We start from the raw sequence: 14,729 nt of genomic DNA on the forward strand, positions 1-14,729 counted from the left end.
TTGCTTTTTAGCCTCTACCTTGGTTTCCTCTGATTTCTTCCTTACAACTCTTTTGAATGTTAGAGGTGTGTCATCCTCAGATTCAGACTCAGTTGTGATAGACTCAATGAACACTTCTGGTTCTTTCCTTTTCCTTCCTTTCTCTGGGACAACATCAATTAATGCTTTGATGTCTTGTGAAACCTTCTCAACAAACTTGCTTGCCTTTCCTTCCTGCTTCTCTCTCCTCTTCCAGTTGAACTCTGTTTCAACCTCTTGTGTTTTCTATTTTGCAGTACCATAGGGCTTCTCAACCTCATCAAAAGGTGCATCAATCAACATTTTTGCATAAGCATCAAGGATCTGTGCATCAACCTCATAGCCCATTTCCTCAATCCAAATCTTCTGGGTTTTAACCGCTTCCATGTGTTTCATCCTTCTTCACCATGAAACGTATGTCAGTTGAATATTTCTCAATAATATGCTTAGGAACCCTTTCCGTAGACTTCATAGACTTCTGGAATCCCTTAAAATATCCCCATACTTTATTATCCCTCTGACTGCCTAAAGTAGCAATTGACAATTTCAATTGTCTCCCTACCAGGATATCAAATGCCCATTGTCTCTTCCCAAAACCAGGAGTGTCATTCATGAAAAATAACATCAAGCAGAAAATTAAGTTTCCATACCGAAAAGTCCCTTTCTTTTCACCTTTAATCTTTCCTAGGTTTATTAATAACTCATCTAACATCCAACCGCATAGATCCAATTTCTCATTTCTCATTTGTAGATAAACCTAGATCAAAAAATTGGTGAATACTTTTTTATAATTTATTTTAAATTCAAAATAAATGATTTATTATGATGGTTTGAAATCAAAGTCTTTTAGTATGAGATCACCGGTGTCCATTAAAATTATCACACGATCCACCTGACAGATCCTCACCTTCCTCCACGGATTCCTATCTGTAATTACTTTTGATTCATAATAGCCGATCTAAAAAATGTACAGGTTGTAAAGGCTGGAAAGGTACACTATACAAGAATTTGGCTAGGACCCATTCACAGTGGTAATGATGAATCAAAGCTAGTGCTCTGAAAAGATTCTCACAAAGAAATTGGGAAGAATTATTACTCTTTCCTCTCCAAAACCTTTAGTTCGTGGGGACAACTGAAATTTTTGCTTTCCAACTCGCCCACAGTCCTGTGCATTCAATATAAAGGTAGTTTTTTTTAATTTGCCTTTGACATACAATAAACCAGTTTAAACTTAGGATTACATTTATGAGTTCCAACACTTGGCTCAGAATAGTTGAAAAGGTTCTGAATTCAAGTTTTCTCTGTGAAATTAAATAGAACAAGATAGAAAATCTTTCCAGTACAGTGCAAGATAGTTGAGTACAAGTGCAATATAATTCGGGAATGGGACGGGTGTAGAGACCATTCATTTTAATGACCAGAAGAATTTTTATGCGGAAAATGACTAATATATTTCGCTAATGGCTGCGATCTGTTGTTATCCAATTGCAGGACGACAATCATTATTAAACTCAAGCGAACTTGAATGAGTTTGAAGTATGTATTATTGCAGATTGCATTTATTCAAATGGTTTTGAACTTGAATGAGTTTGAAGTATGTACTGATAGTCTGAACTTGTGTTTCAAATTTTCGGAATTGGCTATGCAGATATATATACCTATTTAGAAATTTATATAGGGGATACACTTTCAGCGTACATTTTTCTTGTATATAAGTTTCTAAATATATGACTGTATAGCCGCTTCTAAAGAAGGAATGGAAAGAATATTTTTTATTTTCAATTAATTAATAAATACAGAATAATCAACGGTACAATTTGATCTTTGGATAAGCAATTTGAGTTGATGATGCCGAGCAGTAGTCCTTAGAAGGTGCTGCCACCAGATTCGACGGCATCGTCAAAGTCAACGAATAAGAATAACAGAAGGCGGAATTGGTTGCTATAACTACAATTACCACTCACTCCTTGCTCACCCAACTCTTGGTGACTAACTTTAAGAAAACAGAAAAAATGATAACTAAAAGCTCAATAATAAATTTAACATGTACCAATAGTCAAGTCCACTTGTACCACTAGTAGTTAGAATTTGTGGACTTTAATTGGAAGAGTTGTGCAACTTTATTGGTACCCATAGTATAGGACTACTAGGGCATTTGTGCATAATTATTGGGTTATTAGGGCATATTTAAGTAGGTATTAGATGACACTTTGAAATTACCATTTTTTGACCCTTCTGTGCATAACAAATCCTACAACGTGAGCCATTACTATCTAGAACCCAAACCAATAGCTATAAATAGTTAAGTCACGTATAGAGATAGAAAATAAATCGTCGAAATTTGATGTACAGTTTAAGATCCGTAGTTTGCAAAGTTAGCTATAAAGTAACTTACTAATATGCTTCCCCCAAAAAATCAACATGATTGAAATGTTTTTAAAAATGAATTGTAACATTATGGTTGCATAAAAATGTGTGATCATCATTGTTAAGACCTTTTCCATATTGTGCATGGAAGTAACAGTTGCAAGTGTAGTAACGTAGACTTATGGAGAAAGAATGTCCTTCCTTCTTTCTATGTTTATACTTCTTTGGCTATTCTTCTACATACTTCCATCATTGTGGTGAAGTGATCACTTGCAACTTTAGGCAATTTAAATGGGGAACCTTCAAACCCTCCTAGCTTCAAATATGAAAACTTGGGGTATTGAATGTAAAAGCTATTATATTTGGTAATTAGTTGTGATGCTTTAGGTGAGACTTAAAGTCATATGTTTCTTTTCAATTTCTTGATTGTCAATATATTAAAGATATTGAATATTTTGAAGTTCCTATTACCATTGTTCTATTGTAATTGTGGGTATAAATCATAAATCTATTTAGTATTGTCATATATCATTTCAATCTATAGTCTAAGGAAAACTCTCATGCTTGCAGAACAAATTGGATGACATATAAGAACATATATAATTTCAAAAATTGATCTGATCATACAAACAATCACTTATGATCTTTCCCTAATCAATGTATTGTGATTGATAACCAATTATGAAGATTGACTAGCACATTCAATATTAGAAAACAATAGTATCCTTTCTATCTACAATCCTATTTAGCAAAGTAATTATGTTAGACATTTCTTTTTTAAAGTGTGCTCTTTGCAACCTTCTGGAAATTCGATATTTTCACTTTTTAGGCACCTTTAACCATTGTTTAACAACATTGTTCAAACATGTGTCTCTCTTATTATGGAAATAAAGGCTACCTATTTCAACAGTTAATTTAGCAAATTTATTCTATGGGGTTAATCTGAAGACAAGACAAATGTTAGGACAATCTAACCTAGAAATTGCCCTATCATCAAATACATTGATTTCTTTAGTATTTAAATGTAATGCTTGTTAAATGTCAATTCCAAGTTTATACATAGAAAAGCCACTAGGAATCCACCAAGATGTAACAACCCACTTGACAAGAACATGTTGAGCTTTCGAAGAATTTGCAAACTATCAAATGTACTAACAAATGAACTTGTCACAATTTCATAAAGTTTGCAAATTAAAAAAAGTTCACTAAATTTTATAAAAAGATAATGCTACTTTTATTTTTAATATATCTTTTCAACAATGACTCCTTTCTGATTGATTTTCACAAGACATAATTACAATCAAAATTTTCAAAATATGTCAAACATACATTTCATATTGTAGCCATTAGGTTTCGACAATCCGTGATAGTATGATTTGATCTTCTAGATTTGATTATGTGTATCATTTTTCTCATCGGCTTTTCGAATCATGCTCTATGATTCATAACCTTCTGTAGCTTTTATCTTAATGATGAATCATAAAATATGATTCAAAATGTTGATAAAAAAATGATACATAGCCAAATCTAAAAACTCGAATCATAATACATTTCATAACTTCTATATTATCCTATATTTTTTTTTTTGAAGTATACCCAATAATTAAACGTAGGTAGCAATCAATATCATTAGATTTGTGACCATGCTTCCATCAAATGTCAAGGATACAGTCCACATGAAGCATGTTTATAAGAAAAGTTTCTCCTTGAACATGAAAGTATTCACTTTTGCTTAACATTTAAGTTATCACCATGTGATATGGACTAAGAGTCATAGTTCGACCATGTCCAAATGATTCGTATCAAATCTTTTCAAATCGAAAATAAGTTGTCTTAATTTCGTTGGACTAGTTGTCATATGGTAATAATTTTTGTTTTATTAGTTGAAAATGTTATTTATTAATTATTAAATTTAATTCAACGTAACAATTGTTACATCTACTAACAATCAATCATATACATTTGTAGTTTTTCAAATTACAAAAGCGCGTTGCCACGTCACCAACAAACTGTCTTAGAAAAGAATGGGACAATCAGACCTAATTATTTTAATTTCATGAGCGTATAATTGATAAAGCTCAAAAACAAAGATCCATGTCAAATTTAATAGCCGTTGTAAAGTCTGTAACAATGATAACGAAATGCTATGTTTTGGTGATTTTTAAGTTCACATTTATTGCCATGAATATTAGATGGTCATCATAAAAAGTGTGTTTCAATTTATTTTTAAGTCAAATTATATAGTTTATTATGAAGTTTTTAATCCTTTTAAAATAAATTAAGTAATAGATTAACCAGTATCCATTAAAATTGTCACACCTTCCACCTGATAGACCCTTGGCTTCCTCCACCGGTTCCCATCTTTAATTACTTTTCATCAACAATAATTTATACATGACTCATATCAACCGATCTGAAAGAGTACAAGTTCCAAAGGCTGAAAAGGTACACTGTACAAGAACTTGGCTTGCACGCATTCATGGTGGTCAAGATGAATCAGAAGGTCGTGCTCTGAAAATGTTCTCATATAGAAATTGGGAATAATTATTACCCGTTCCTCTGAAACACCCTTTATTGCGAATCTGTAGACTATGCTTCGCTTTGAATTTGAGTTATTTAAAGAGATAAGATTTTGTCATCGCAGATTTTTTAATTAAGATCTACAACAACAAAAAATGACAATATTTTTTTTAAAAATTGTTAAACAATGATACACTACGCTTGATCAAACTGATGGTCCCATAGACATCATTAAAATCCATTCACTCATTCATTCATTCATTTCGTCCACAGTCCACTGCATTCAATATAAATGTGGTCAGTCCACTGAATTCAATATAAAGGTGTTTTTTTAATTTGCCTGAGTGGTTGAAGAAAAATCTTCGCAGCCCATTTCGACATTCAACAAACCAGTTTAAAAAACTTAGGATAACATTTATGAGTCCCAACATTTTGTTCGGAAGAGAAAGAAAAAGATCTCTGTGAAATTAAATAGAACAAGATAGAAATTTTTTTGAGTACAATGCAACATAATTCAGGGACAATATTTTGAGTACAAATGCAATATAATTCAGGACTGGGGGGGGCGTGGAGACAATTCATTTCTACGACCAGACAAGACTAATTTATTTCGCCAATGGCGTCGATCTGATCCTGTCCAAATTACAGGACGACGACCATTATTGAACTGAAGCAAATGCCAACACGTTGCATTTATTCAAAAACAATTGAACTTAAAATGAGTTTCAAGAATGTAGGTACTCTCATCTGAGTTTATGCTCCAAATTCTCTGTGAAGGAGAAGAAAGAAGATACAACACAAACTTTTTTTAATTGACGAAGCGAATCCATTCGGCCTTGCTGGGAACATCGCCATTGACGACACTAAGCATGTAGTACCCGGAAGGCGCCGCCACGGGGCTTGGCGGCGCCGTCAAAGTGGCCGAATAAGAGTAGCGAGAGACAGAAATGGCGGCTCTGAGCGACAGCATTCGCTGGTTCATCGAGAACGAGTGCGTAGTGAAGGGCGGAGCGTAGGCGTGGAAGCGGAAGGCAGAGGATTTGGGTTGTACTGGGAGAGAGAAACCAACGGTGAAATTGGACCCGAATCTGATTGTCCGTTCAGAAATAGAATGTATGGTAGGTCTCTTTGAATCGTAATATGGGTCGAGGTAATAAGGAATGTAGGCCTCGACTCGCAGCTCTGTGCTGAACGGCACGTCGGAGAAGTGGTAGCCATAGTTGGGGTTGCTTCCAGCGACCAGTACGCGCCCATCAGGAAGAACACTTGCAGTAGAATGATACATTCGAGGAATCCTTGCAGGCGCGAGGACTGTAAATCTTTTTCCCACGGGCTCTGCTGGTTTGTACAGAAACGGGCTCAGAACAGGGGATCTGGCACACTGATAGCCTGCGCTTCCCAATTGGGCGCCATTGATTAATATAATGTCCCCCGTGGGAAGAATGAGCATGTCGCTCAGAATCCTCCGACCCGGCATGTTCTCCATTTGCCAGACGGGATTCGGCGACGTGATTACTAATCTCCCACAGGACTTGAAGACCACTCTGAAATTTTTCGCCATGGCAGCTCTGAAGGTTCCCTTGGGTGCTCCTCCGCAGATGATGATTTCCACTCTGTGGAAATTGTCGGCGGCGCTGAGAGGTAGCATGACTGAAGACCCAGTACTCGGGTAGTTCCGGGATCCGCCGCCGGGCATTGTGGGGAAATTTTTGAGCACCCTGTAGTTTTTGTAGTCGAGAAGAATGGAATCCCTGTGCGCAAAGATGAAGAGATTGCCATCGGAAGAGAGATGGAGAAAGGGATACAAATTGTTCTCCTCTATGTCCGTGGTCTGTGCTAAAAAAGGAAGGCTGAACACGCCTTCACCGTTTGCGCGCTTCGGGATGAACTCATAATTGAACTGACTACGCCCTCCGACGACCATGACCCGATCGTCTGGTAAGATCTGACTGGAAGCATACCACCTGGGCGCCGCCAAATGCACCGTCGATTCGACCCAGCTGCATGCGGAGTGGTAGCATGGCGTGAAATAGCGAGTGATGTTCTCGCCGTCGTGACTTCCGCCCAGCTGAACGAGCATGCCATTGCTGGTGAAGGCACCGGAAGAGCACCAGGTGTCGGTCACAACGTGCAGAGGTCTGACTTGATTGCTGGCGATGTCGTACTCCACAGAGTGCGCCCAACAGTCTTGACTTGCAGGGGGTGACCGGCTGTTGCATGGCGGGTCGGTTCTCCGGATCTGTGACGGTCCGGCGAAAGTCTGGTCGAAGATGAGCACTTTGTTGGTGTGCAACACCATCATATGCATGGCTGAAACTCCTGCATTTTCCAGGAGCAGCTCCCATTTCCCTTGGTAAAGTGGGTCCCCTCGAGCGTCCAGAGAACACAGTAGTATTACCAAGACTTGAATCAGTCTTAATTTATCTGAGCTCCCCATTTGCTTATCTCTCTTTGTCTGCTCTGGTCTGCTCTGGTTTTTCTCCGATCTTCCCATTTCAGTGCAGGGCCATAGTTATAGAAGGGCCGGTGGTCCCCAATGGAGGAGCCGTACTTCCACAGATTACATCATCTGAGTTGGAGCTTGGAAAAAGGATGGAGATGATTGAGATGGAATTCTGTTCGTGCACGTTGTGTGATTTTGAGATCAGAACTCATTTGTGTTTGTCATGCCTGACGTTGACAAATAGTTACTGTAGGAGCTAAACTAACCAGCTGTGTAGATTCGTTCCACAGAGCTTGGAGTGCATGTACACCGTTCTGTATAACAGTTGTTTAAGGGTGTTTGAGAAAACTGGGAAAAACATAGAGTTTTCTGTGGCCACTATTCGTTTACGGTCTATCTATTATGGACCAAGCGCGAGGACCTCGTTATTCATTACCCATCAACGAAGTTTCCACGAGTAAAGCATTGTGCTCTTAAAGAGAAACATCATTTCTTTTTGTGCTTTTAAGGAGAAACATCATTTCTTTTTGTGCTTTTAATGACAAACATCAGTTGTTTATACAGTGTAGAATGGATATGATATTTCTACTGTCATGCAAATGAATGATTTAGGTAAAAACTCACACCCAAGGTTTATTATGAGTAGCTTTTTAATGTGAAATCTATTAAAATAAATCGGGTTTATCAATTGAATGAATTCGAAGTACTTTTTAAAAGAACAATTGAGAAACTTTTTGATTGTGATCCATCAACTCTTCAAAACATGTTGTACATACTCTATATTAAAATAAATCAGATTTATCAATTGAATGAATTTGAAGTACTAATTTTCTTAAAAGAACAATTGAATAGTTTTTCGATTGCGATCGATCAACTCATTTTGTTGAGTTTTTAATTTTCACAACCTTCAAATTTATTCATATTTATTTTAGTTTATCATAGTATCAAAAGATTACCTCCATGGATTTGAAGTACTACTTAAAAGATCAACTGAGAAGCATTTTATTATGATTTGTAAACTCTTTAAAGCGTGTTGTACATATTCTACTTTAAAATAAATCAAATTTATCAACTAAATGAATTTGAAGTAGTATTTTTTCTTAAAAGAACAATTGAAGAGCTTTGTGATTATGATCCGTCAATTCATTAAAGTGTGTTGTACATATTCTATATTAAAATAAACCAGGTGTATCAACTAAATGATTTTGAAGTAGTAATTTTTCTTATAAGAACAATTGAACAATTTTTCGATTGTAATGCATCAACTCTTTTAATTGAGTTTTTAGTTTACACAATGTTCAAATTTATTCATATTTATTTTAATTGATATGAATTTTGTATAGTCTACATAGTAATCGAACGATTACTTCTGATAACAACTGTATTTGTTTTTGTATTCCTCTTCTTAAAAATAGATCATTCAAAAATAAAAGAATGCAATCTTCTATAATATCGACGCAAAACAATCTTCTAAATACATATGTAAGTTTTTTAAGAGGAAAAAAGAGAAGGGGTCCATCCTGACACAAAATCGTTTCTCTGTAAACCATAAAAACTAATTATCCCATCCAAGTGGGTAAAAATGTTTGTCCTGGACCCTCCCATATCAAATTGAACTTTTGATTTTGAAAGAGACGGCCAGCCAGCCCATGTGAAATGTCACATAATGCTTATAGACTGGTAGTTGTTCCATCCGTTATTGCCAAGACACTGTTAAATATCACATTGGTATTTAATAAGTGGCTGAAATAACTGGTGTAGGGACCGTGTAGATTTGCTTGGAATGGATCTAAACCGTCCATACACCCCATTATGGAGTCGCTTTAAGTCTGCTGTCATCACCATTCTTAGCTTTAGTCCATCAGCTCTGTTATAAATTGACGTGTGACCCATAAATTGTCTAGTTCAATGGAATCATCTTTGTTATTATCTAAGAAAATTCTGGGAGTAAACCAGAAGAAATGATAATTCAATGGAATCATCTTTGTTATTATCTAAGAAAATTCTGGGAGTAAACCAGAAGAAATGATAATTCAATGGAATCATCTTTGCTTCTATCTAAGAAAATTCTGGGAGTAAGCCAGAAGAAAAGATAAGTCACTGACAATACAATCTGCAACACGGGACCCAAGTTTAGAAGCATTGAATTCTCGCAACATTTAGACGCTTTTGGATTGCAACTGTCAAAGTTTATCGCTTTTTGTCGATGGGATCTTCCCAATATGAAAAAGCAAAAGCTGTTTTAAATGTTTCCTGTTCTTGTCGACTCCTTTCGCTTTTATTAAATTTTAAGAAATTACAGAGCTTTCTCTGAACGTGATGGCCAACGACTAAAGTAGATTTCATTTAATTCTCTTTGGCAAGAACAGGCAGAAGAGTTTTATTGCTTTGTTTCCATTTCCAAAAAAAACAGCAGAAACAGCAGAGTTAGAAGAGAAAAGGAAAAACACAAAAACAGTTACGTTAGGGGAGAGGGATTAATAGTGAGAGGGGATCAATACACGTATTATTACATAAAGAGGAGTTTTAAGACAATATTTGAGATAATTTTTGAATGAATTGAGATAAAATAAAACTTGTGTATTGTCTTAAATATTGTCTTTCAGCGAGTGTTTTAAATTATTGTTTTAAAAAATTGTCTTTATAAAGATAATAAAAAACACCAGTATTATTGTCTCTTGAAACAATTGTATTTTTGTCTTTATAGAGACTATACCTATAATAAAAAACATATTGTCTTTATAGAGACATGTATGTGTTTAATCCAACTTACTGTCTTTCTTAAGATGATAAAAATATTCTCATTAGAGACAATACCACTTTTGTCTCTCTAGAAATGATATAAAACAATGAATTAAAAAAAATAGCTCACTATTCAGATAAATCAACATTGTTAAATATAAAGTACAATATCATTGATTAATTCATGCTAGGGCATGATGGAATTGAACCATCATCCTCTTGCTTGTAAAGGAGGTGCTTTTCCTTTGAGCTAGCACCCTTTAAAGAATAATTTTACACTTCAAAATCTTGGGTCTCAAAACACCCTTTCGTTTAGTAGTGAGTTTTAAGTCTGAATAATGGTTGAGAACATGTGACCATTGCCAACCGTTTTGTGTTTTTGTATTAAACAACTTTTCGTTGCCTTGAAAATAAAACAACTATACAATCTATATCTGACTCTATGCAACACAAAGGGAATGCACAAATTTTTTGAATGATGCATTTATATTTGTGAATTGGCACCTACATGGTTTAATTCTAATCCTCGGTGTGAACCTATTCAATGCAAAATAGGTGTAAATCATCAGTTTGCAAATTCAAACTACCATCTTACTAATTAAATTTCATCAAACACTTAGAATGGATTCTAAAACCAACTCTTTCCAATCTTGGAAGTAATTTATAGCATATTATTCAATAAAGAAAGCCTAAATTTTTTTTCTCAGAATTCTTATGCTCAACCATTTCATTTATTTCATAAAATGTGGATATGAGTGTTAATTCCCGTCAAAATACCCTAGAGAAATACACTAACTAACATGCAAATAGAGAGAATTTTTTTAAACATCTACTATTGCAACCATTAAAACTAACTACTCACTCACAATAAACATCCATTAACCAAATACCATTTAACCATCGTAACATAATCATAGAAACACATAACACAAGCGGAAATAATCACAATACATATAAGCATTCCCTAGGGTATCTCAATGCCATTACCTAAACTAACCATAAGCAATAACATAACACCATAAGCATGATAACACATTTATCACCATGATCTAATACATACTAACTCTAGCATTATTTATTCCTTCTATGCAAGTACATATAACATTCACTATACTTTGTTATGAGTACATCCATCTACTATGCATACATTAACCAACCCCTTTTAAGTTTATTTTAAAACTGTAGAGTCAAAAATATCAACCTCATCACCTTTAGTGGCAATTGCGACATGTGGCGTCTCCCCCACATTGCTTGGAGGATAGCTCTGCCAACTCATCCTTTTGTCCATCAAAGAAGTCCATGTCAACTTCCCCTGAGGCGTTATCAATTTTGCCAACCTGACAGATTCACAGACGCAAACACGACACAGAGACATTTGCGCAACATGCTACCATCCCGCCAACCTGCTAGCCAGTAGGTGGTCGTTGGGATGTTACAACCCATGCCGGGAAGGAATCGTAACGCCTCCCTGCACGACCACCGACATCCAGATTCGTCCCTTAGCCTATATCTTTAGTCTTGGGACATTTCCAAGGGATCCTTTTGGCAGATGGAAGCCTTGCTCTTGGAGATTGAAGCTCATGGAGATAATACCACCATTGTTGCAGCATTGTCAAGCTACCAAGTTCATCAAGCACACTAACACTTGCCAAGCATTAGGGGACTAATCTAACTCTACCTTGCATTTCCAACATCTCATTTACTTTCCAATTATGGAATAGTATAACATAATTTTTGCTTTTGTCTTTGCATTCTTCTTTATCATCTTCTTTATCCTCTTCCTTTCTCATGGCTATCTGGGGTTTCCTGTGGAGGTGGAAACACCAAAATGGGGGTCTAACTTAGGCAGGCTCCAAAACACAACCCCAAACATTTTCTCTCTTGCATGTGTGTAGGAACAACTTCGTGGAGAGGAGACCATCTTGCGGGAGGCTTCATAGCGTGGGTCGGTTGTGAGATTCCTTCATCCTTTTAGCACTCCCCTCATTCCACTTCATAATCTATGTTTTTCCTACATTTTAGTATTGTTTAGCTAATCTCCAAGTTCTATCAATGCATCTTGAGATTTCTACTCGTACTTTGTACTTCGTTCGTGTTGCATTGTCGTCCCTGCTTCGCGTGCTCGTCCTATAGACAGAGTCTCTGTAGAGCCGTCCAAAGACATCTCTCGGGCTTCTGATATTCCTTGCATGATTTTTTTATCCCTTGGCTCAGTGTTGCGCCTATTCGAAGAGGTAATTGGAAGGATAATTTTTTCTTAAGGATTCATCATCCTTGAGGTGACAAATTCCCTCCATTACATATTTGGTGAACCCGACGTGAAAGGGGATTTGTGTATGTGCTTTTCCTTGTATAGATTAGTTGCTTTATTTCTTTTTCCAACTTAGTATAGTTGTTTCACTTTCATCGCATTTCCTTCTAAAAACTCAAAAATCTAAAAAAAAAAAAAAGAAGTAAAAAGTAAACACCTTTTTCCCTTTCGCATTTTCATCAAAACAAGACAATCCTACATTTTCTTTTAAAGACTTGCATAGGTGTCTGTGTTCCACGATTTGGTTGTCGATCAACTTATGAGCTTTACAACCTAGACTGCGATAGGAGCCGTAGTTAGGAGGTCGTCTAGGAGGAGCTTCACTCTTGATTGTTACAGTCCTCCTCTACCCAACACCATGCAGGGTGGACAGTCATCTGATCCCAATAAGTTCTTGACCTCTCATAGTCTAAAGTCTATTCTGATTGGGGGGCCTTTTCCTTCTAATTCACAACCTAAATCTCCTAGGAGTTTTTCTCCTTCTTCCCCTCCTCCTATCGATTTTGAGCAGATCAATTCTTTAGAGTAGAATCTGAGAGATTTTGAGGGATTCTTGAACCGAGAGAATGTCCTCCACCAGGTCGAGAATGTTGTAAGCACATTGAGAGAAATTTTAATATTCGATAAGAGAAGCCTGGAGATGTTGAGGGCCCTATCCATGATTGTTAAAAGCCATGTGCCCCTAGCTGAGGTACCCCCAATGGACACCCAATTTGATCCATTCGAGTCCCAGGTCAGTGTTAGAATCCTGGGGTTGGGAGCCCGCATGGTGGATTCCACCATCCTGAGTATTAGTGTCTCCTATGTTCCTTTATGTTACACGGACATGACTAGTGATTTGACTATTGCAGTTGTCTCTGCCACTACCACGTCAATCGGTATGTCATCTTGTGGGGGAGGTGGTGGTGCTCCACCTCCTCCTTCTCTGCCTACAAACCTGGTTCTGAACACTATATTGTAGAACATAGGCCAACTTTAGTTGCAGCTCACTTCTCTGGCTTCTGCTTCCAATCAATCATCTGCACCTGCATACTATAAGAAGAGCCCCTTAGACATCACTATCCTAAATACCATCCTTCCAATGATTGCCGAGTCATTGAAGTTTGATAGGTTCAGTGGAAATGGTGACCCAAACACTCAGATTGATTCATTTATGACCATGTGTAGTGACTACCACAATCTGGACTTTGATCTCCTCAAGTTGTTTGCTCGTTCCCTCAAAGGGACTATGTTGGAGTGGTACAATTCTCTGCCTGACCACTCCATTCACCCCTTTGACTAGCTGATGGATCTCTTTCTCAAGAGGTTTAAAGCTAGCATAGGAAACAAGGTCACTATATCTGACCTTGTTTCTTGTAAGAAGAAACCAAATGAGAAGGTGACGGATTTTATCTCATGATATCAGACGATCTCAACTAAGATCCCCTTTTCCCTTTCGGATAGTGACTTGCAGTGTATGTTCATAGGTAATTTGTAGCTAGCATTGAGGGAGAAGTTGTCCCTAAATCGATATCAAAACTTTGCCAGCACGTGCTCTGCCTTGACCGATTATCAGCACACTCTGACGTAGTTTAGAGACTCCTCTTCGAACCCTCGTGGTGGGTCTTTTTCTAGCACGTCCTCTAATGGGTCTCGGAAGAGTAAACTTGTGGCTAATATAGCAGCTACTACTCCGATTTTTGCCTCTCAATCTTCAAAAAATCAAGTCTTCAGAAAATTGAATGACTACTCTTATTTCAATATCGTGCAACAGTTGTTGCGAGACAACCTGATCACCCTTCCTGATGTTAAACAATTCAGATAACCAGAAGACAACTGAGAGGGGGGAGGGGGTGAATTAGTTGTCACAGATTACAGGAACATTCAACAATTTAAACTTTAATACCAGAATCCAAAACAATAATACTGGAATAGTAGTTAATCCAATTAAGCATAAACAATAATTATAGAATAAAAGCCATCCACACAACACCAAGATTTGTATGTGGAAAACCCAATAAAGGGAAAAACCATGATGGGAAGCCTACTCATTGTAAGATAATACTTCTACAGTAAGTATGTGAATTACAATGAAGGGGCCTGCACTTGTAGGAAGGCCAACAACCTAGAGCACACTGCTCATCACAAAAGGAGCCTCACTGACTACATATAAATCCAGACTACAATCCGGAGAAGTGTTGAATTGCAAAAGACAACATCTCCTATGCTTAGTACAGTTCCGGTTAAGCTCAATATCGGAGGACTAAATCCTCTTACATAAACCCAATTCGATCTCCAATGATCGACCAACTCCTCTACTTGAATGATATAATTATTCGCACATTACAT

General features: G+C 36.8%; 1 protein-coding gene across 1 annotated transcript; it reads right to left on the reverse strand.

Annotated features, from left to right (window-relative positions):
- Positions 1-5,713: 5,713 nt before the first annotated feature.
- Positions 5,714-7,399, reverse strand: LOC131050445 (aldehyde oxidase GLOX). Its single transcript, XM_057984618.2, has one exon. It carries the CDS (start codon positions 7,397-7,399, stop codon positions 5,714-5,716), a length of 1,686 nt encoding a protein of 561 aa, XP_057840601.2.
- Positions 7,400-14,729: the final 7,330 nt, after the last annotated feature.

The sequence above is a fragment of the Cryptomeria japonica genome, chromosome 1 (genome assembly GCF_030272615.1).
Source record: "Cryptomeria japonica chromosome 1, Sugi_1.0, whole genome shotgun sequence".
In the NCBI taxonomy this organism is placed as follows: Eukaryota; Viridiplantae; Streptophyta; class Pinopsida; order Cupressales; family Cupressaceae; genus Cryptomeria; species Cryptomeria japonica.